At 47.2% G+C, this 20,870-nt stretch overlaps 1 protein-coding gene across 2 annotated transcripts in view; it reads left to right on the forward strand.

The window, feature by feature from the left end:
• The window catches only part of BRF1 (BRF1 general transcription factor IIIB subunit), a 51,976-nt gene that overhangs the window by 1,822 nt on the left and 29,284 nt on the right, over positions 1 to 20,870 (forward strand). For both annotated transcript variants that reach the window (XM_084793311.1, XM_084793312.1), the window contains exons 2-4: positions 3,444 to 3,524; positions 11,044 to 11,217; positions 20,833 to 20,864. In XM_084793311.1, the coding sequence (XP_084649437.1) occupies positions 3,444 to 3,524; positions 11,044 to 11,217; positions 20,833 to 20,864 (287 nt within the window). The remainder of the gene's footprint in view (positions 1 to 3,443; positions 3,525 to 11,043; positions 11,218 to 20,832; positions 20,865 to 20,870) is intronic.

The raw sequence follows: 20,870 nt of genomic DNA on the forward strand, positions 1-20,870 counted from the left end.
TGGGTTCTGGGAATCTGAATTGTGGTCAGCCTGCACAGCAAGCATTTAACCCACAGGACCATCTCCCCAACCCCGGTGGCAGGTTCTCAGATCTGCTGTGAGTTCCAGAGCTAAGCTCTCCTGAGATACTATCCTTTGGGCATGTTTGCAGATTTCTGACTCTGTTTACTTGGGATATTGGTCTGCAGTTTACCATCCATCAGCCTTAGGTGTTGATGCCTGTTGGAGTGATAACAGTACTAGTCAGAGCAGACATCTAGGGCAGCATTTTCCTAGGTGCATCCATGGCTTGGTGACAATGTTTCGCGCTCTATTCCCTCATAACACCAGGGAAATAGTGTTGAGCCAGCATGGAGTGAGGTCTCACCGTGCATCCTAGGAAATCATGCTCAGAGGCATTGAGCAGAAAGCTCAGATGGGCTCGTAGGTGGCATCAGGATAGCTCTCCAGGGAGCAGCACTCCAGCAACCAGCCACGGGTGCCCATGGGAATGTTTTGTGGGGCCGTGGATTCTTAGCCTTGATAGGACAGGAGAGAGGTGTCACATGGCTACCTGCCTACCCTGCACCCCAGCCCCATTGCTTAGCATGACCACACGGGCTGCAAACAAATGGCGTGTCCCATTTCCTGCCCTCGTAGGTCCCTCGTCTTCTTTGCTCATCTTGTCCTTCCTCCAGCTTCATTTTAAAGCTCTGTTTTCTCATTGGTGGGTATCTCATAGGTTCTAAAACAGCTATCTATCTTTCCTAGGTGTGCTTGCTTACCACAGCCTAAGCTGCACACGTAAGAGTCTGGTCTAGGATATGAAAGGGGAGTGATGAGAGCCCTGCAGCAGCGGTTCATGGCACCCTGTACCTGGCCTTTTCAAGTAGCCTGTGCCAAGGGAAGTAGTGGGCTTCAGGACCACAGGCTCAGATACCAAATGCAAGGCAGTGAGTAGCTGGAGAAGCTGGGATTTGAGCCGGACCACGAGAGTCTGGGCCTTATGAGCAAGGATGGTAGGGGCAAAGCAGGGTTTCCATGTTACACGCACACATTCCCCAGCAGGTGCCGTGGCCCTGTGAGGCCTCCCTCTGTCAGTGGATGGCGACCCCCCATGCTAATGCACCCTTCTCAAGGCTTGTAACTACATTCAGAATGCTTGTTGCAGAGAGAGCTCCTGCACCAGGCTGCCTGTGGCTCCTGCCGCCTCAGCTTCGTCCTCCCCTATCCTGGGAGCAGCAAACATTGTTGGTAGGCTGGGAATACTCCTGAGGTTCCCTGGTGGAACCCAGAGCCTCATGTGTGGGGCAGGTACTTCCCAGCCCACTAGCCAGAACTTTTTTTTGTTTTTTGTTTTGTTTTTCATAGGGTTTCTCTGTGTAGCCTTGGCTGTCCCAGACTTGCTTTGTAGTCCAGTCTGGCCTCAGAGTCTCTAGCCTTCTATGTCAAGCCAATAGAGTTGTGAAGACTTTCTAATCTGGGGACTCTGAGAAAAATGAAGGACAGAGTTATGGGCTAGCCTTTCTGGACACTGAGGTCTCTTGGCCCTCTTCCTAGGTCTGGTCTAGTATGTGAGGGTAGTATTTCCTGTTCCAAAGCATGTCCAGTCTGTTTATACTCACACTGTCTTGGGATGACCCCTCTGTATCCTGTGCTAAATCAGAGTATATCTTCCTTTCCTTCCTGACCGTTCATTGACCATTAGGGGCCACACTCTTCCCAACCCATCTATGCTATACTTCCAGCCTGCTGGGCATAGTGCTGTTTGTCTGTAATCCCAGCACTGGGAGGCAGAGTTCTAGGTCAACCTGTGCTACACGGTGAAACCTGGTCTGGAAGGGAGAAGAGAGAAGAGAAATGTCCAGTGTTTGTAGTAGAGAGCAGCTGACATTGAGGGCCAGCAGCGCCATCTAGAGGGCACATTTGCCTTTTCTTCTTTCACACTTGCTGGGAGCCTGAGTCAGCTAGCACCTGGTGTGACATTTGAGGAGTAACCACTTTTTACACCACATTTCCTCTTGCTGCACACACGTGGAGGTGCAGCAGGAGCAGTAGTCAGAAGGTAGTTCCTAGGGCCAGTACAGATAGAACGACGGCCCAACTGTAAGTGTGGGGTTCCCAGCATAGGGGTACGATTGTGCCTGTGGAAGTGGTAGTGAGTGCTCTGTGGATCTGGAGTGGAGGAGTGCAAAGACTGCAGTAAGCATTCAATTGGAGTAGAAGTCTTTTTTGGCATGGGGTGAGGGGAGCGCGAGGGTGCTGGGTACGGTAGGAGAGTGAGGCAAGCCTTGCTCTGCTGTCACTTGCTGCCTGACTACAGGCCTGAATCACCATACCCAGCCTGTCTCATGCCACCATTGTTTTTAAATGTAGTGTAATTTTTGTGGGTGTTTTTGTTTTTAAGATTTATTTATTTATTATTATGAACCCAGTATTCTGTCTCCTTGTGTGCCTGCCTGCCAGAAGAGGGCACCAGATCTTATTATAGATGGTTGTGAGCCACCATGTGGTACTGGGAATTGAACTCAGAACCTTTGGAAGAACAGCCAGTGCTCTTAACCTCTAATCATCTCTCCAGCCTAATTTTTGTGTTTTTTAGGGTCTTACTTTTTATTTTTCTAAATTATGTGTGCATTTGTGTATGGCTATGTGCACATTAGTGCAAATGCCCACAGTGGCCTCAGGTGCCAGCTCTCCCTAGAACTGGAGTCACAGGCAGTTGAGAACTGTCTGTGAACCAATTTTGAATCCTCTTTAAGAGCTCACTCTTAGGCCAGGCAGTGATGGCACTCCCTCGGGGGACAGAGGCAGGTGGATCACTGTGAGTTTGAGGCCAGTCTGAAAAAACAAAAAACAAAAAAAACAAAAACAAAAACAAAAACAAAAAAAAGATCTCGCTCTTTCTAGATCCTATGAGTGACTTGTATTAAAAGCACATATCCTGGTGCTGGGTGTGGTGGGATTACACCTGTAATCCCCAGCACTAGGAAGGCAGAGGCAGGTGGATCTCTGTAAGTTCGAGGCCAGCCTGCTCTACAAAGTGAGCAGGGTTACATAGAGAAACTATGTCTTGAAAACCAAAACAAACAAAACACACATTCATTTTGATTAGAGCAATAAAGTATTTTTCTTGTTCTTTTTAAAAATTACATTTATTGGGGGAAGTATCATGGTGCATGTATGGAGAAGAACACTTGGAGAACCAGTGTGAGTCGCAGGCATCAAGCTTGGAGACAAGAGCTTCCAGCTACTCAGCCATTTCATCAGCCCCTGTTGGTTTGCTTTGTTTTAAAGGTTTGGATGCCTCTGGCCAAGGCCACAGATGTTGGATAGGCAGAGCAAAGTCTCTCATCCTGCTGCTCTTCCCTGTTGGAAAGCTGGGTCTTGCTTTGCTCAGTCAGTGAAGGGCTGTGGGGCTTGTCTGCTGGGCTGTAGCTAACCTCACTTTTTTATATTTCCAGGTGCGGGCAAAACCCCAACCCTAGGCGGTGGCTTCCACGTGAACTTGGGAAAGGAATCAAGAGCACAGACCCTACAGAATGGTATTGCCCACTTCAATGCTGCTGGCCATGGGGTGGGGTAGGAGAGGGAGGTGGTGGGACAGGACACTAGGGTTGAGGGTAAGAATCCACCAGACTTTGCAGTGCCCACTCTGTCTACTCCATGTCCTACTTTGTGGCCAACTACTTTTTGCCGCCCTTATAGTCCAGGGCCAGTAGCGCTCTGGGAGGAATGGTTCCCAGCGTGCCCCTCTTCTACACGTTCTGCAGCTCTTGTTAGGCCCCTGTTGACACTTGTTTTTAAACTCTATTTTATTAGGTGCACTGAAGCCTCTACCTCCCTTCCACCAACCTCTTAATGCTGGATAAGGGAGAAAGAAGTCAGGAGAGGGGGTGCAGACCCCTTTACTTCTCTCAGCTGTTTAGGGTCAATTGGATTATTTTGAGGCAACAGCAGTCTCCGGCTACAGCAAACACAGCAAGCAGTCTCCTCTGAACCATGTTGAAATGTTTCTCTCCTTCCACCATGCCAGTCCTTGGTCTCTCCAAACTGCTACACACCACACACTAGCGCCCCCTCCCCACACCTTCTCTCTCCAGGCTCTCATATTTATTTTCCTCAGCGTCTTTGACCACGCCCCTCTCCATGCCACATAAGGCGGGTGCTACCAGCTGGCAAAGACCACGCCACTCATGAAACAGTTATCAGCTGTGGACAAACTAAAGCACAAACTGAAATCCCACAGTTGGGATTAAAACAAAAACATATTTACATAACGTAACTGAGTTTACAAAGAAACCAAAAGTTCCATTACAGCTCCCCTCAGTGAAGGGCCCTCAGATGGAACCAGCCTGCAGCTGTTTGTTCCTGATTTCCTGGAGATAGGCATAGAACCAGAAAGTTTGTAACAGTTTGACCTGGCACAAATGACATTTTTACTGTTTTATGAAAGCCTCAGAATAGAGAAATGTCTGTCTGATCCTTTGCTTGTTTTTAATTAGGTTATTTGCCTTTATTGAATTTGTAGGAGCTGGAGAGATGGCTCAGCGGATAAGAGCACTGGCTGCTCTTCCAGAGGTCCTGAGTTCAATTCCCAGCAACCACATGGTGGCTCACAACCATCTATAATGAGATCTGATGCCCTTTTCTGGTGTGCATGAAGACAGTGTAGTCATATACATAAGAAAGAAAACGTTCTTTGTATATTTTAGCTACAAGGTTTTGTTTTGTTCTTTTGAGATAGGGTTTCTATGTAGCTGTGGCTGTCTTAGAACTCTATATAGACCAGGCTGGCCCTGAACTCAACAGAGAGCTGCCTGTCTCTGCCTCTCAAGTTCTGGGGATTAAGGATGTGCGCCAATACACCTGGTTTTAGTTGTAAGTCTTTAAAAATATCTATTTATTTACATTTATTTATATATGTATGTGTGTGTGCTTACCATGGCACATTTATGGAGAACTTGCAGGAGGTTGGTCTCTCCTCTGTGTGAGTTTGGAGGCTGAATTCAGATCAGTGGTCATGACAACAAGCACCTTTAACCCTAAGCCATCTTGCCACCCTCTATGAGGTTTTTGGTTTTTTTATTTTTTTAACCAGATATATATATTATGGAAAATTTTCTCCTGTTACATGAGCTGTCTTTTCACTACTTTTATTTTTCTCATTATTTGATGATATACAATAGTGGTTGCTGTGCAAAGATAAGGTCCTGAGTTAGGGTCCCGAGTTGAGCATCATGATCTGAGCCTGTAACCCTGGCATTGGAGAGACAAGACAGTTGGATTCTAGAGCCTCAGTGGACAGTCACTGTAACCAAAATGGGAAACTCCAGACTTTTTTATTTTTTAAGATTTATTTATTATTTGTACAGTATTCTGCCCATATGTGTGCCTGCACTCCAGAAGAGGACACCAGATCTCATTATAGATTGTTGTGAGCCACCATGTGGTTGCTGGGAATTGAACTCAGGACCTTTGGAAGAACAGACAGCGCTCTGAGCTACCTCTCCAGCCCCCAACTTTTTTATTTTATCTTATTTTATTTTTTTGAGACAGGATTCCTTTGTGTAGCCTTTGCTGTCCTGGACTCACTTTGTAGACCAGGCTGGCCTCGAACTCACAGAGATCCCCCTGTGTCTGCCCCCCAAAGTGCTGAGATTAAAGGTGTGTGCCACCACACGTGGTGGGAAACTCCAGATTTAGTGAGAGACTCTATCAAAAAACTGACAAGGTGCAGATCAATAGAGGGCCCTCCAAATGCCTGACTCTGGCCTCTGGAAGTGTGATCATGGTGTGCATGCACCAGCCTCCATAGGTGTGATCATGGTGTGCATGCACCAGCCTCCATAGTGTGGTCATGGTGTGCATGCACCAGCCTCCATAGGTGTGATCATGGTGTGCATGCACCAGCCTCCATAGTGTGGTCATGGTGTGCATGCACCAGCCTCCATAGGTGTGATCATGGTGTGCATGCACCAGCCTTCATAGTGTGGTCATGGTGTGCATGCACAAGCCTCCATAGGTATGATCACGGTGTGCATGCACCAGCCTCCATAGTGTGGTCATGGTGTGCATGCACCAGCCTCCATAGGTGTGATCACGGTGTGCATGCACCAGCTTCCATAGTGTGGTCATGGTGTGCATGCACCAGCCTCCATAGGTGTGATCATGGTGTGCATGCACCAGCCTCCATAGTGTGATCATGGTGTGCATGCACCAGCCTCCATAGGTGTGATCATGGTGTGCATGCACCAGCCTCCATAGTGTGGTCATGGTGTGTATGCGCAAGCCTCCATAGTGTGGTCATGGTGTGCATGCACCAGCCTCCATAGTGTGGTCATGGTGTGCATAAACCAGCCTCCATAGATGTGATCATGGTGTGCATGCACCAGCCTCCATAGTGTGATCATGGTGTGCATGCACCAGCCTCCATAGGTGTGATCATGGTGTGCATGCACCAGCCTCCATAGTGTGATCATGGTGTGCATGCACCAGCCTCCATAGTGTGATCATGGTGTGCATGCATCCCCTTCCTCAAGCTGGTGCTTATATCTTCTATAGTCTGGGTTTGACTGTCTGGGCTGCCTGTTGTGTTTGGGGGTTGGTCCTCGTGAGTTAGAAAATGTGGTGAGAGGCTGGGTCCATTTTATGTGTGCATATCCAGACTGTATTTTCCCAGGTGACACCCTCCCTTGTTGAGAGTCATTTCTAGACTGTTCTGTATGTGTTTCTTATTTGGCTGCTAGCTTTGTGGTGAGTTTGAATTTGGGAGGTGTATATACTTCTTCTCTTAGGGGTGCTGTTTTGATTATTCTGAGGTTTTTGTTTGTTTGTTTAACTTTAAGGATTTATTTAATATATGAGTGCTCTATCTGTGTGGTGTATACCTGCTTGCCAGAAGAGGGGATCATATCCCTGTATGTGAGCCAGCATGTGGTTGCTGGGAATTGAACTCAGGACCTTTGGAAGAGCAGCCAGTGCTCTTAACCTCTGAGCCATCTCTCCAGCCCCTATTCCGAGTCTCTTGAATCGATCTATAGGTTGGTCCATCTGTCCTTCCTTCTCTTTTTTGAGACAGAGTCTTGCTGTGTAGCCTAGGCTGGCCTAAGACTCATGATACCCTTTGCCTCACCCAGTTCTGGGCTCACAAGGCCTGTCCCACCACCTCCCTTGAGTCTGTTTGTGTCTAATTTCTGCCAGGAAATCAGCTGGGGCTTAAGGGGATTCTCTTTTGTTGTTGCTGTTGTTGTTGTTGTTTTGTTTGTTTGTTTGTTTGTTTTTCGAGACAGGGTTTCTCTGTGTTATCCTTGGCTGTCCTGGACCCACTTGGTAGACCAGACTGGCCTCAAACTCACAGCAACCCGCCTGCCTCTGCTTCCTGATCATTGTAGGGAATATGGTTCCTTGATGACACTAAGTCTTCTGGGCTTCTCTTTTCATTGAGTTGAGTCTTTGTAGTTTCAGTTTTGGAGTTATCTTGGTATCTGTCCAAAGGGAAGCCTGACAAGAATCTGGTTGGGGTCATATTGAATCTGTAGATCAAATTATAGAATTTATGATATTGACCTAAAACTGTGAACTTGTACAGTTTCTTATTTTAGCAATCACACAGGCTATGAGCAGACTTGCTTCCCACCTCAAAGCTGTGCTCTTTTTTTCTTTTTCTTTTTCTTTCTTTCTTTCTTTTTTTTTTTTTTTTTTTTGGTCATATGTTGTAGGCTCCTCAGAATTGCTGAGAATGGATAGGCTTGACTAGTTGCTGACCTTTGTAATGGAAGTTTTAGTTTCTTTGTAAACTCAGTTATGTTATATAAATCGGGTTTTGTTGTTGTTTTTGTTTTTTGTTTTTTGTTTTTGAGACAGGGTTTCTCTGTGTAGCCCTGGCTGTCCTGGACTCACTTTGTAGACCAGGCTGGCCTCGAACTCAAAGTGATCCTCCTGCCTCTGCCTCCCAAGCTAGGATTAAAGATGTGTACCACCATGCCCTGCTAAATGTTTTTGTTTTAATCCTAAGTGCGGAGTTTTAGTTCGGGCTTTAGTTTGTCCACAGCTCATAATGGCCTCCTGTGGGGCGTGGTCTTTGCCAGCTGGTAATGGGCAGCTTGGAAATAGAGAGGAAGGTTTCAACACCTTGGCTCAGAGGAGACTGCTTGCTGCATTTGCTATTGAAGAAGATTGGTATTATCCCCAAAAGAACCCAATTGACCCTGAACAGCCGGGAGAAGTTAAGGGGTTGTTGGAAGGGAGGTAGAGACTTTAATACCCCAAATAAAACAGTGTTTAAAAACAAGAGTCAACATACCTCAGTGTGAAAGGGTCAGTGTTTTTTGCTGTCAGGAACACTGTCATTAAAGAGTGTCTTCGCTGCTTTGTATCAATTACAGTTATCATATGATCCTGTTTATGGGATGCCGGCAAGCCCTAGCCTGGGATTGTGAGGCTTTAGAACAGGTCTAGCCTTGAGCAGTGGGCTGTAGAGAAGAACTGTGTCACCTGCGTTGTAGAGTTTAGATAGCTGTGGGACTGGCTCCAGCTCAGTGTAGTCTGCTGTGTGCAAATTGTCAGTGTCTGGACCCAGAGTAGCCTTAGCTGTCTCTGCTGTGTTACTACTGTGTGCTGAGAAGAGGAGCTGATTTTTTAGCCAGGCATAGTGGCACAGGCCTTTAATCTCAGCACTTGGGAGACAGAGGCAGGTGGATCTCTGTGAGTTCAAGGCCTGCCTGTTCTACAAAATAAGTCCAGTATAGCCAGGTCTATACTAGGAAACTCTGTCTCAAAAAAGTTTTTTAAAAGAGCCGGAGAGATGGCTCAGTGGTTAAGAACACTGACTGCTCTTCCAGAGGTCATGAGTTCAATTCTCAGCAACCACATGGTGCCTCACAACCATCTATAATCTGATCTGATGCCTATTTGTGGCCTACAGGTGTACATGCAGGCAGAACATTGTATACATAATAATAAACAAATCTTGAGGGGGGAAAAAAAGAAAGAAAAGGAAAAAAAAAAGCAGAGCATGGTGCGCAGGCCTTTAATCCGAGCACTTGCGAGGCAGAGGCAGGCAGATCTCCATGAGTTTGAAGCCAGCCTGGTCTACAAAAGCAAATCCAGGACAGCCAGGGCTGCATAGAAACCCTGTCTTGAAAAAAGGAAGAAAGGAAGAAAGAAAGAAAGAAAGAAAGAAAGAAAGAAAGAAAGAAAGAAAGCCCAAAAATAAAACAAAAAGAGCTGATTTTTGTGCAGTTGGTTAGGTGTTAGTCGTGCCTTGAAATGTGTTATTGGTCCCATTGGCTGTGAGTAGTGTGCTAGCCCTCAGTCCTTATCAAAGACCCAGAGAAGCCAGTATCTAACATTTTGTGGATGAGATGGAGGTTGCCTGAAGATGCTAGTGGGATTAGACATCTCTGGTGACAGTGCTTGCCATCCACATGTCCTAGGGTATTCCTTGTGTCTGGAGGGCTCTTTTTATCCCTGGTGCCCACCCACAAGTCTGCACTGAGAGCTGGTATCAGCAGCTCTCCCACAAAGCTACACCACTAGGCTTCAGGGTGTCTTTGCTTTGTGCTTATCAAGTAGGTAGAGACCACGAGTCTCCTCTCTGCAGCACAGTGAGTACGCACGGACACAGCCTCCCAGCTGCAGGTGCTTCTGCAGTCCCTGTGAGGGCCTGGTACTATGCCTGGCTTTGCCATTGCTGCTGCTTCTGCAAGTGTACAGGGAGTAGCTCACTAGGCTGCCAGGTTGTCTGGCCAAGCTGCTTGCCTGTCCAGGGCTGACTAGGCAGAGAGACCATTCCTGGAAAGCCAGGAAGATGGCTTGAGTCTTGTGCTGTTAAAACAAAAATGGTGCTTTGCACGTACCTGTGGGAGACCCATTCCAGCCAGATACTCCAGGCCTCGGGGAATCTCCAGAAGAGGCCTAGCCAAAAGGCCGCGTGTCAGGAACAGGGCTTTATGGCATGTGAAAAATCAGGAAATTAATGTTTTGGTGTTCATAACGAAAATTGATTGGAATGTACAAACTGAATTAAAAACTTAGGACAAGCCGGGCGTGGTGGCACATGCCTTTAATCCCAGCACTCAGGAGGCAGAGGCGGGCAGATTGCTGTGAGTTCGAGGCCAGCCTGGTCTACAAAGTGAGTCCAGGACAGCCAAGGCTACACAGAGAAACTCTGTCTCGAAAAACCAAAAAAAAAAAAAAAACAAAACAAAAAAACCAAAAAAAAAACAAAAACAAAAACAAAAAAACTTAGGACAAAGATAAATCTATCATTATCATCTGTCATCTGTCTGTCTTTTTTTCAGATTATTGAAATATTAAATCTAAGGCCTTGTGTGTTTTAAGCAGGTATTTTACCACTAATTTCCATCTGCAAACCTCATTTTACTTTAAAAACATTTCTTATTTTATGTGTATGGATATTTTGTTTGTATATATGTCTGTGTACTGTATGAATACTGGAAATCAAATCCAGGTTGTACAGAAGAACAGCCAGTGCTCTTAACCTCTGAGCTATCTCTCCAGTCCCTCGTTTGACTTAAGAGAGAGTCTCACCAAGTTTTCTAGGTTGGCTTTTTTTGTTTGTTTTTGTTTTTCAAGACAGGGTTTCTCTGTGTCACTTTGGCTGTCCTGCACTCACTTTGTAGAGCAGGCTAGTCTCAAACTCACAGAAATCCTCCTGCCTCTGCCTCCCAAGTGCTGGGATTAAAGGCACGTACCACCATGCCCAGTTTCTAGGCTGGCTTTTAACTTATTCTGTAGCTTAGGCTAGTTTGTTTGTTTGAGACAGGGTCCCTGAGTAGCATTGGTTGTCCTAGAACTCACAGTGAAGACCAAGCTGGCCTCAAACTATAGATATCTGCCTGCCTCTGCTGGGATTAAAGGCATGCGCCATTATGCCTGGCCTAGACTGGTCTTGAAATTGTGGTTCTCCTGCCTCAATCTCCAAAGTGGATGAAATTACACAAACAGGCTTTGCTCAAATCTTAAATTGTAAGGTGGACCTGTGATAATTAATTTTAAATAGAAAGTTGTGACTGAGAGTCATTCTGTATTCTGTCCTAGGGCGGCGCCACATCCACCACCTGGGGAGCCAACTGCAGCTGAACCAGCACTGCCTGGACACAGCCTTCAACTTCTTCAAGATGGCTGTAAGCAAGCATCTTACCCGAGGACGGAAGATGGCCCATGTGATTGCTGCCTGCCTCTACTTGGTTTGCCGAACTGAAGGCACACCTCATATCCTTTGCTTGGGGAGCCCCCTCTTGGTTGATTTAGGAATTGTAGGAGTTTGGTGTTGCCTTATTGGATGTCTCCTCCCACCTTGATGCAGGGCTCCCTTTTGAAGCTGCTGTCTTAGGGTTTCTATTGCTGTGAAGAGAGACAGTGACGATGGCGCCTCTTATAAAGGAAGACATTTAGTTGGGGCTGGCTTAGAGGTTTGATCAGTTGTCATCATGGCAGGGAGCATGGTGGCACACAGGCAGACATGGCACTAGAGAGGTAGCTGAAAGCTCTACAGCTGGACCAGTAGGCAGCAGGAAGACCAGGAGGCCTGGTTTGAGCTTCTGAGCCCACCACTCTCTCCAACAAGGCCACCCCTCCAGTGATGACACGCCCTATGAGTCTCTGGGGCCATTTTCATTCAAACGACCACAGCTGCCAAAGTGCGTAGTCAGGCTAGACTCTTAAGTCCCTGCCACTTTTGGATGGCGGAGGAGGAGGAGGACAGCCTATGGTCTCTGGCTTTGTTTTCTCCCTTTGCAGCTCTGCAGGCATACGTGCAGGTGCCTCTTTTGTCCTTCAGCATCTCCTAACCCTCCAGTGCCCTCAGCCGTGCGTTCCTGCCGTGTACATACTCCCCACCTCTCCAGGGGCCTGGGTGTGCTGCTGCTTAACTTACATAAGGCATCTTCTCTCCAGCCCCTCCCTCTGACCTCTTCCCACCTGTGCCCTGTCTTAGGTTACTTGATTTCTACCTGTTTCTGTTTTGTGTGCTCTGCCTGCCCACCTGAGTGTTAGATAATCTTTGCTTCCTTTCCATTGTGTACGCACCCTTTTGGTTTGAGATAGTTCCTAGACTTTTATCTTTCAGCACAGTCCTTGTATTTTTGAAGTGGGGAGGGTGGGGTTGCAGGTAGCACATGTGCTATAGTATAGATGTCAGGTTAGGAGGGCCACTTGTGATTGTCAGTTCTACCCTGTAAGTTCCAGGATCAAACTCAGGTTGTCAGGTGTGGTGGCAAACACCTCTACCCACTGAGTCATCTCCCTGGCCTCTGTCCGCTTATTTTTTGCGACAGGATGTTTCACTGAAGCTTGTCATTTTGTCTAGACGAGCTGTCCAGCAAGTCCTGGGATGTGCTATCTTCCCTCACCCCCTGGAGTGCTGGGGTTACAGGCATTCACTGGTACACCCAGATTTTGTATAAGTGCTGGGCTTCTGAACTCAGGTCCTCTTGCTTGTGTGGCAGTCACTTTATATACAGAGACACCTCCCCAGCCCCAAAGTTCTGTCATTTCTGTCTCATGTTTCTTCTTGGAGCACTTTGTGTGCTCCATGTATTTCTGTCTTTGTGCCCATTCCGTGCAGATGTGGCATCTCCTGACTTCCTAAGGAAGTGGTGTAGGTAAGCTCTTGGGTCACTTCCCTCAGCTGCTCTGTTGTGGTTTAGTGGTCCTGGCACCAGAAATGCTGTCCTGGTAGGCATGTACTGTGTATCACCTCCTGGCTCGCCCATGCTGCTGTGGGATGCCTGGCTCCCTAAGACCCACTCCCATACCCCAGCCCTTTCCCGATTGCCTTAGGTGGTACTTGGGAGAGTTCTGTGCCTGGAGGGTCAGAGTGCTCAGGCCCCTTTGGGGTTCTTTTGTCAGTCTGTTAGCCCACTAGCAGAAGGAGAATCCTGGGTGTGGGACCAATCACAAGCTGTCCTCACGCAGAAGGAATAGGACTTATTACAGTACCCAGGCTCATGCTTGCCATCTTGCCCAACTTTGTTTCTTGTGCATCCTCAAAATTGTGTCTACTGTGACCCAGTAAGTACCAGGTTATGCTGGGACCTTTCACCCACACACTGTGCCCACCCTTGTCAGCCTGCCAGCCCACACTCCAGTCCCTTACCCTAGGGGAACTGAGACCTCCTACGTCTGGTATATAGGAACCAGGCCTTGTGGGCTCACCCTCGGTTTTCAAGTCTCTTCATAGGGTAGTGGAAGGTTGGTGGGGTGTCAGGGCTAGGAAGGACCTGACCTGTTTCAGGCAGCATCTAGGTGTGATGGGCAGATACAAGGAGACATTGTTTCCTTCAAGAAGATAAGTATGACCAATGTACTTGTCTTGAGTTGTGTGTCCAGATTTGTTCCTAAAGGACTTGTGTGAGGCACATTCATGGAAGAGGTTGCTTCTGCTTACACCTGTCTTTATTTGGAACACCTAAGATGTTACAGTGGATCTACATGTGGCCAGGAGCCTGCCATGGGTGCCTGAGGCAGTGGGTCTAAGCCAGGAACCCACTACAGCTGACACCCCAGGGGAGGAGGCCAGTGAGCCTACATGGTTCAGTGTGATAGGCAGTAATGATCTGCCCAGGGTGTGCTGCTAAGCTGACTGGCTCCCACATGCATCCTCACTACTGGAGAGGCCTCTTAGCTGTGCCTACGGGTCCTGTGCAGTTACTACAGCAGCACGTTCTACAGGCCTGAAGCAGCTTTCAGGATTTGCTTCCCCCCCCCCCTTCCTTTTTTAAAACAAGTTTTGGGTACCTAATTATATGGTTTGCTGAAAATGATGGGCAGGCTCTCCTAGACTTCCTGGTTCACAACCACTACCCATAATCCTCAAGAACAGTAGGTTTAAACCAGAATGGTTGATGGTTTATCAAAAGATACTCATCTTTTCTCGCTTTCTTTCTTTCTTTCTTTTTGTTGGGTTGTTGTTGTTTTGAGACAAGGGTTTCTCTGTATAAGAGCCCTGGCTGTCCTGGAACTCACTTTGTAGATCAAGCTGGCCTTGAACTCACAGAGCTCTGTCTACCTCTACCTCCTGAGTGCTGGGATTAATGGCCACACCCAGCTGTCAACTGTTCAGAGTTTCTACCCTGGCTGTCTTGGAGCTTGCTGTGTAACCTAGACTGACCATGAATTCAGAGATCTGCCAAGTGCTAACCATCCTGGGCTGTTTTTTGAGCTCAGTTTAAGTCTTTGACTCATGTGTACCTGGTGGTATAGCCTGCATTAGCAGCTACTCAGAAGACTGAGGGATGAGGCTTAAAGGTAAGCCTGGTCTTATTTCTTAGTGTTCTCTCTCTCTCCATTTTCTTTTTCTTTTTTCTTTTTTTTAAAGATTTATTTATTATTATGTATACAGCACTCTGCCTGCATGTACACCTGCAGGCCAGAAGAGGGCATCAGATTACATTATAAATGGTTGTGAGCCACCATATGGTTGCTGGGGATTGAACTCATGACCTCTGGAAGACTAGTCAGTGCTCTTAACCCCTGAGCCATCTCTCCAGCCCCTCTCTCCATTTTCTTATCACTGTCACATTTGGTCATATCTTGAATGTTTAGAAAATTATATCTGGAAATCTGGAGAGATATTGGCACCCATGCAGGCAAGGCTAGTTGGACAGCTAGCCCTGGCACAGAGCATCCTGGTCTGTAAGAACTCTCGAGTGCTTAGCTGTTTGCTTCATGATACTTTTCAATCACACAGCTACTTAGATCTTTGGCAGATCTCCTGTTGCCAGGCAGCCAGCCAGCCCTAACACTGGGGCAGCTCAGGCTGACCAGTGCCAACAGGGAACCTGGGCACATTGGGTAGAGTCACTTGCCTCTGTTTTGGGCAACTTGATATTTCAAGTCTGGTTGTTTAGACATCACTGAATTTCAAGTCTGTCTCCCAGTGAGGCATGTGAGTACCAGTCTGCTACTTTCTTGTCTTCTGTTTTTTGTGGGGCAGGTTACCTGAAGACCTTGGGAATAGATCAGTGGTACCTGGCTTTCCTGCCTCAGCTGGCTCAGCTGTCCTTGGCAGCAGGGGGAATCTCTGTCAGGTTGTGTGTGGATGACTAAACTGTGCTTGGCTGCTGTCCTGTGAGCACAAAGTGGGCTTCTGCAGCTTCCACCTAAGTTCTGTGCCTCTTCAGTGGTTGGGCGAGGAGAGGAGACAAGCGTTGGCAGTGGGGCCTGCGTGTGAACTAACTCTGCTTGCTGCACCACTCCTGGTAAGGCACAGGCAGAATGGAGCAGATAGAAGCAGGTAGTTAGCGTCTCTGGATCTGTAGGGAGGAGGCTTTGAGGAGGCGCGTTGGCAGCCCCACGCTGTACAGATGCTCTGTCAGGGTGCTGTGGTGTGTCCATTGTCTGAGGTGTGCCATACACACAGAATTGCAGGGGCTACAGCTGAGGGCCAGTCCTGAGGAGATGGACGAATGAAGCGCATCAGCAGGCCCGAGACATCAGAAACCATCCAGGGCGGCTGTTCTATGTGGCTCTAAAGCCAGTCAGTCTCTGCGGATAACACCCTAAGGACTGCGTTCTCATAGAACCTGCCCGGGGTTGCTAGGGCTGCCTGGGGCTTGGGGTAACTCAGGCCCTTCTAGGCCCTGTGCAGACCATGAATTTGGCTGAGGCAGCTGTGAAGGGTGCCCTCAGCCCTCCTAGCTCCTGTTTCAGGAACCCAGATAAAAAAAGTTCTCAGCTGTGAGCTTGCTTCTCTTTCGTGGTCCCAGTGCAGAGACTCAAGACAGCACACACTGGGAGCCTCTGTGAAGTCTCCGTCACCTTCTGGTGAGGGGTCTGCACTCTGCTAGGCCAAAAGCTACAAGGCCAAACTATCTTGGTTTTAATTCTGCCTCTGCCCCAGAGTTTGGTAACCTTGGTTCTTAGTCTGTTATCTTCCCAGGGAGAAGGGGAAGGGAAAGCCTTATGCCTCCATGTCATGTTGCCAGAGAGCAGGCATCAGTTTTGTATACATAAGGATCAGTGCTCTGCAGGTAGCAGGTATCCGCATGTTGTGTGGACAGTATGCACCAGTGGTATAGAGGGCACAAGCTCCAGCTTTTTATAGACAGCAGGTAGTACTGTGTAGACACTAGGTTTCGGGTTGTGTAAAGAACAGAAAGCAAATGTCATACAGTCAGTAGCCATCAGCTTCTTGTAGACAGCAGGTGTTAGTGTTGTATAGACAACAGACCCCAGTGTTGATGATAGGCAGCAGGTATTCAGAGCCCTGTAGGCATTGCTCACCATGGCTGCAGACAGAGGGAGCTCAGGCTGGCCTTTGTCTGATGGAGCATCCTGAGAGCTCCTGTTCTAGAGGGTGCTGTGCACAGGCTTAGAAGGACTGTTCAGTTAAAGGACTGTTGGTTAAAGCAGGAGGGCCCAGGAGACGGTGGAGGCAGACTAGGGTGAGTGTTAGGCCAGTTTCTCTTCTTTGTTTCTTGGGGTCCTGTAGAGACAGTGTTAGTTGGCGGGTTCCCTACTAACCCATTCATCTGCTGGCTGTTACGGACACAGATCTTTTTGTTGGATTGTACATAAAAGGGCCATTTCTCTCATTTCTATCTTTGGATATCTGTAGAAACATTTTATATGTGAGGCTGTATAAAGAAATTTCATAGCTGGGCCTGGTGATACAAGTTTTTAATCCCAACTTCACAAAAGGCTGAAGCAAAAGGATTTCAAGTTCAAGGCCAACCTGGACCTTAGAGTGAGTTCCAGAATAGCCTAGGTAGTTAGAGATGGCAGGGCTGGAGAGATGGCTCAGCAGTTTAAGTACACTGGCTGCTCTTCCTGAGGTCCTAAATTGAATTTCCAGCAACCACATGGTGGCTCACAACCATCTATAATATGATATGATGCCCTCTTCTGGCCTGCAGGTGTACGTGGAGACAGAGCACTCATACATAAAACAAATAAGTAAGTAAACAAACAAATATTTTAAAAAAATAATAGCTTGTGTAATTTGGACCCTACCTGTAGCTCAGATTGGAAGATGCAGGGATGGGCTAGAGATCGGGCTTAGTGATAGAGAGAGCCGTACGTACCAGGTCCTCGGCTCAAGCCTCCATGCTTCTACGGAAAGAGGGAAACAGAGAGCAAGAAAGCAGTTCCATGTTTTCTCTAGTTCTGCTTCATTTAAATCTCTACACTTAATGCTATGGCGAATTTAAGACTGCTTCTAAGTTTAAATCAGAGCTTGTGTACGAATGTTCTTCTGCCAAGTGGTTGCCCACTAGCCTGCTCTCTACAGAGAAACTGATCCCAGCCTCCAGCATTGGCTGCCATAGGGCCAGGTTGGCGTAGTAGTATTTTCAGACTTTGTCAAAGGTATGATGGCTCGAGGGAATCTCTCACACTCTGGCCTGTTCCAGCCCTCCAGAGAGTCCAGCCTAACAGCTTTTCATCTCTCAAAATCTTTATTGTGTTTATGTTTCTCCTTAACAACTGGAGCTAGAGGCTTGTTGAATAGAAGTGCCACCTGTCAGCATGGTAGGGTTCAGATGGGGTCACAGAGTGGTCCTACCCCTTGGAAACTGGGGTTCTTGCATGTTCATGCTTTGGTCAGACTTTGACTTTTCTCTTGACTTCTGTGACACACCAGCACCCATGTTAAAAGCAGAGGTTTATCAAAAGGGGCTGGGGGTTCAGTAGCTCTGGCCATTATTTGGAGAAACTGTGGGCTGGCCTCCAGGGCACTAACAGACTCTGGTTCAGTTTTCTGTAAACTCCACAGACACGTCCTATCAGCCTGGTGGTTTCACATCAAAGAAAGTTGCCACTTTGGTTGCAGATTGAATTCTAGTCTCTTTTTAAAGTACATAAGTTTTCTCCCATAGCTTTATTATGAATGGTTGCCAGTCATCACAGGGTTAAAGTAATTATACTCTCCCAAGAGCAGCTCCACCCCAGCCACCTTCTCTTCCCATCAGCTCTTTGTCCTTTAGCATCTTACTTTTGACACATTTCCAAACAAGCTGTAGAGCTCAGTGTCCGCACTGCCCCAGCCTTGTAGATAAACAAGGTTAGCTCTGGAGGGAATACTGACATAAAACAAAGTGCATAGGCCTTCCTTTACTACTTGGTGAGTTCTGAGAAATTTATATACATCTGCATAGCTCTCTGTCTGCTGTTGCCCCTTCAGTCAGAGCCTGCCTCACCAGCTCCCAAAGGCTGCCATTTTTCTTCTGTCCTACAACTAGAGACTTGCTACCTTATTGTGGGATGTACTTTAAATATAGGCACACTGCCTAAACTCTTTGCTCCAAGGTTTGTGTCACTTGGCAAGCTTTGTATTTCTTATGTTGCTTTCACACTAGAGTCATTTTATTTACAAGATAGTGGTTAGCCTTCTGTTGATGGATCCTTGGGTTGGTCCCATTATTAGGCCATTTTGAATGAAGTTGCTGTAAGCATGCTTGTGCAGTCTTTTGTGGGTGAACCATTTTGTTTGTCTCAAATAAATGCTTCAAACTGGAATAGTGGGTTACAGGTGTGCTTGTACTTTGTCTAGGAAACCGACAGCCAGGGCTGGGTATGGTGGTGCACACTAGACACAGGGGCAAGCGGATCTCTGTGAGTTCAAGGCCAGCCTACTCTGCAAATTGAGTCCAGGATGCCAGGGCTCTGTTACACAGAGAAACCCTATCTCAAAACCCTTCAGCCTTCAGTGGCTGTGCTGGGTCAGTTTGTGGACAGAGTGGGGCTAAGGCTACCTATATCCTTGCTAGCATTTGGTGTTATGAGTACCATGGAGTGATTTCTTTTCTTTTTTTAAAAGATATATTTACTTATTATTTATATAGTGTTCTGCCTGCATGTATACCCATATACCAGAAGAGGGCACCAGATCTCGTTATAGATGGTTGTGAGCCACCATGTGGTTGCTGGGAATTGAACTGAGGACCTCTGGAAGAACAGCCAGTACTCTTAAATTCTGAGCCATCTCTTCAGCCCCCTTTGTAAAGCTTTTGTTCACAAGATTTGCCTATGTTTTGGTCTCTTGTTTTATTACCCATACAAATTTTTCTATATTTTAAAAAATCAGTTATCTGCATCTTTGTGTGTACAGGACTTGTGCATGCCACATGGACATTGTGGAGATCAGAGGACTTGAAAAACTCACTTTTCTTCCTTCACAATGGATTTCTGAGGTCAAACTCAGGTTTTCAGGCTTGTGCAACAAACAGTCCTGCCAGCTAAACCCCTCCCTCCGTCTTATCTTCTAGAGAGGTCTGTTTTTCTTTCCTCAGCTGTCCTTGAACTGGAGTTTAAATGATCTTGCTTCATCAGATCCCTAGGTGTTGGAACTATAGGTTACAACTACTCTCCTTTGCCTTGTAAAATTTTTGGGGTTTGTTTGTTTGTTTGTGACACAGAGTCTACCTAGACCAGGCTGATCTTGAACTCACAGAGATCCACCTGCCTCCATCTCCCAAGTGCTAGAATTACGAGCATGTACTTCCATGCCTGGCCTGTTGATCAATTTTTATTTCATTATAATTGTTTTGAGATTTATTTTTATTCTATGTGTATGGATATTCTGCCTGCACATATGCCCATGCACCATATGCATGCAGTACACAGAGGCCAGGAGAGGTAATGGATCCCCTGGACCTTAGTTATAGGTGGTTGTTAGCTGCCACCTATGTGGCACTGGGAAGTGGACCCAGATCCTCTGGAAGAGCAGTAGGTACTCTTAACTGCTGAGTCATCGATGCAGCCCCAGCTTATTTTTAAATAACCTTTATTTTTTAGAGGAAGTTATAGGCTTCACAGAAAAATTCTGTGGTAAGTACAAAGTTCCTCATTTTGGTTTTTCGAGACAGGATTTCTCTGTGTAGCCTTGGCTATCCTGTCCTGGACTTGCTGTGTAGACCAGGCTGGCCTCGAACTCACAGCGATCCGCCTGCCTCTGCCTCCCGAGTGCTGGGATTAAAGGCGTGCGCCACCATGCCTGGCCAGAGTCCCACATTTTGTTTCCCAGTTGCCAACCTCTAGATCAGTATGGTATGAGGAGTATTATTTTTGAGACAAGGCCTCAGTGTTTGACCCTATAACTCACACCCTCCTGACTCAGCCTTTATCACTCTCTACGTCTTCCTTTAAAATAGCGTCTCTCCTTGAGCCTGGAGCTTCATTTTCTTAGCTCTGCTGGAAGCCAGCAAGCCCCAGCAATTTCCTGTCTCTGCTCTCATTGGAGCTGGGATTACAGAACATGTGTGGGATGTCTGGTTTGTTATGTAGGTGCTGGAGTTATGACTGTGCAGCAAGTGCTCTTACCACTGAGCCATCCCTGCAGCCTGTATAAGTATGCAGCACTGGGGATGGGGTGCCGGCCTTGTGCATGTTCAGCAAGATTTGTCCCTGGGCTGCATCTTAACTTCACTGACAAGTGACTTGTTTTTTGTTTTGTCTGTGTGCTATCTGTGTTTGGACTCATGTGAGGCCTGTTCTTGGATAGGTCTCACATCAGAGCCCCTTTGGCAGTGTTTGGTAGGTGTTCTGCCTTGCTACAATGTCTGTCCCCTTAGCATTTGGCCTGCTGACTCTCAGAATGGTGACTAGCAGATCCCCATTGGTACCTAAGGAATAGAGCTGAAGTGTGCTGGTCCATGCCATGCTGTGTGTCTGAACAGAAGACACTGAGGTAGATGTCTGACACCTCCGTTTCTGGTTTCCCTAACCCTGTTCCCCACTCTCTCTTGTACTTTTCTGTCCTTGAAGTGGAGAGGTCTCCCTCAGTGCCTGGAGAGACCCTGGGACTAATGAGGTGATGACTTGGTCCAGCTCAGTGGGTATGCTGCCCTAGTAGCCTCCATTGCAGACACTCCTTAACTCCGGCTGCAGATATGCTCCTCGACCTCAGCGACCTGCTCCAGGTAGAT

This window comes from Acomys minous (genome assembly GCF_964271855.1).
Source record: "Acomys minous genome assembly, chromosome: 8".
NCBI classification, from domain to species: Eukaryota; Metazoa; Chordata; class Mammalia; order Rodentia; family Muridae; genus Acomys; species Acomys minous.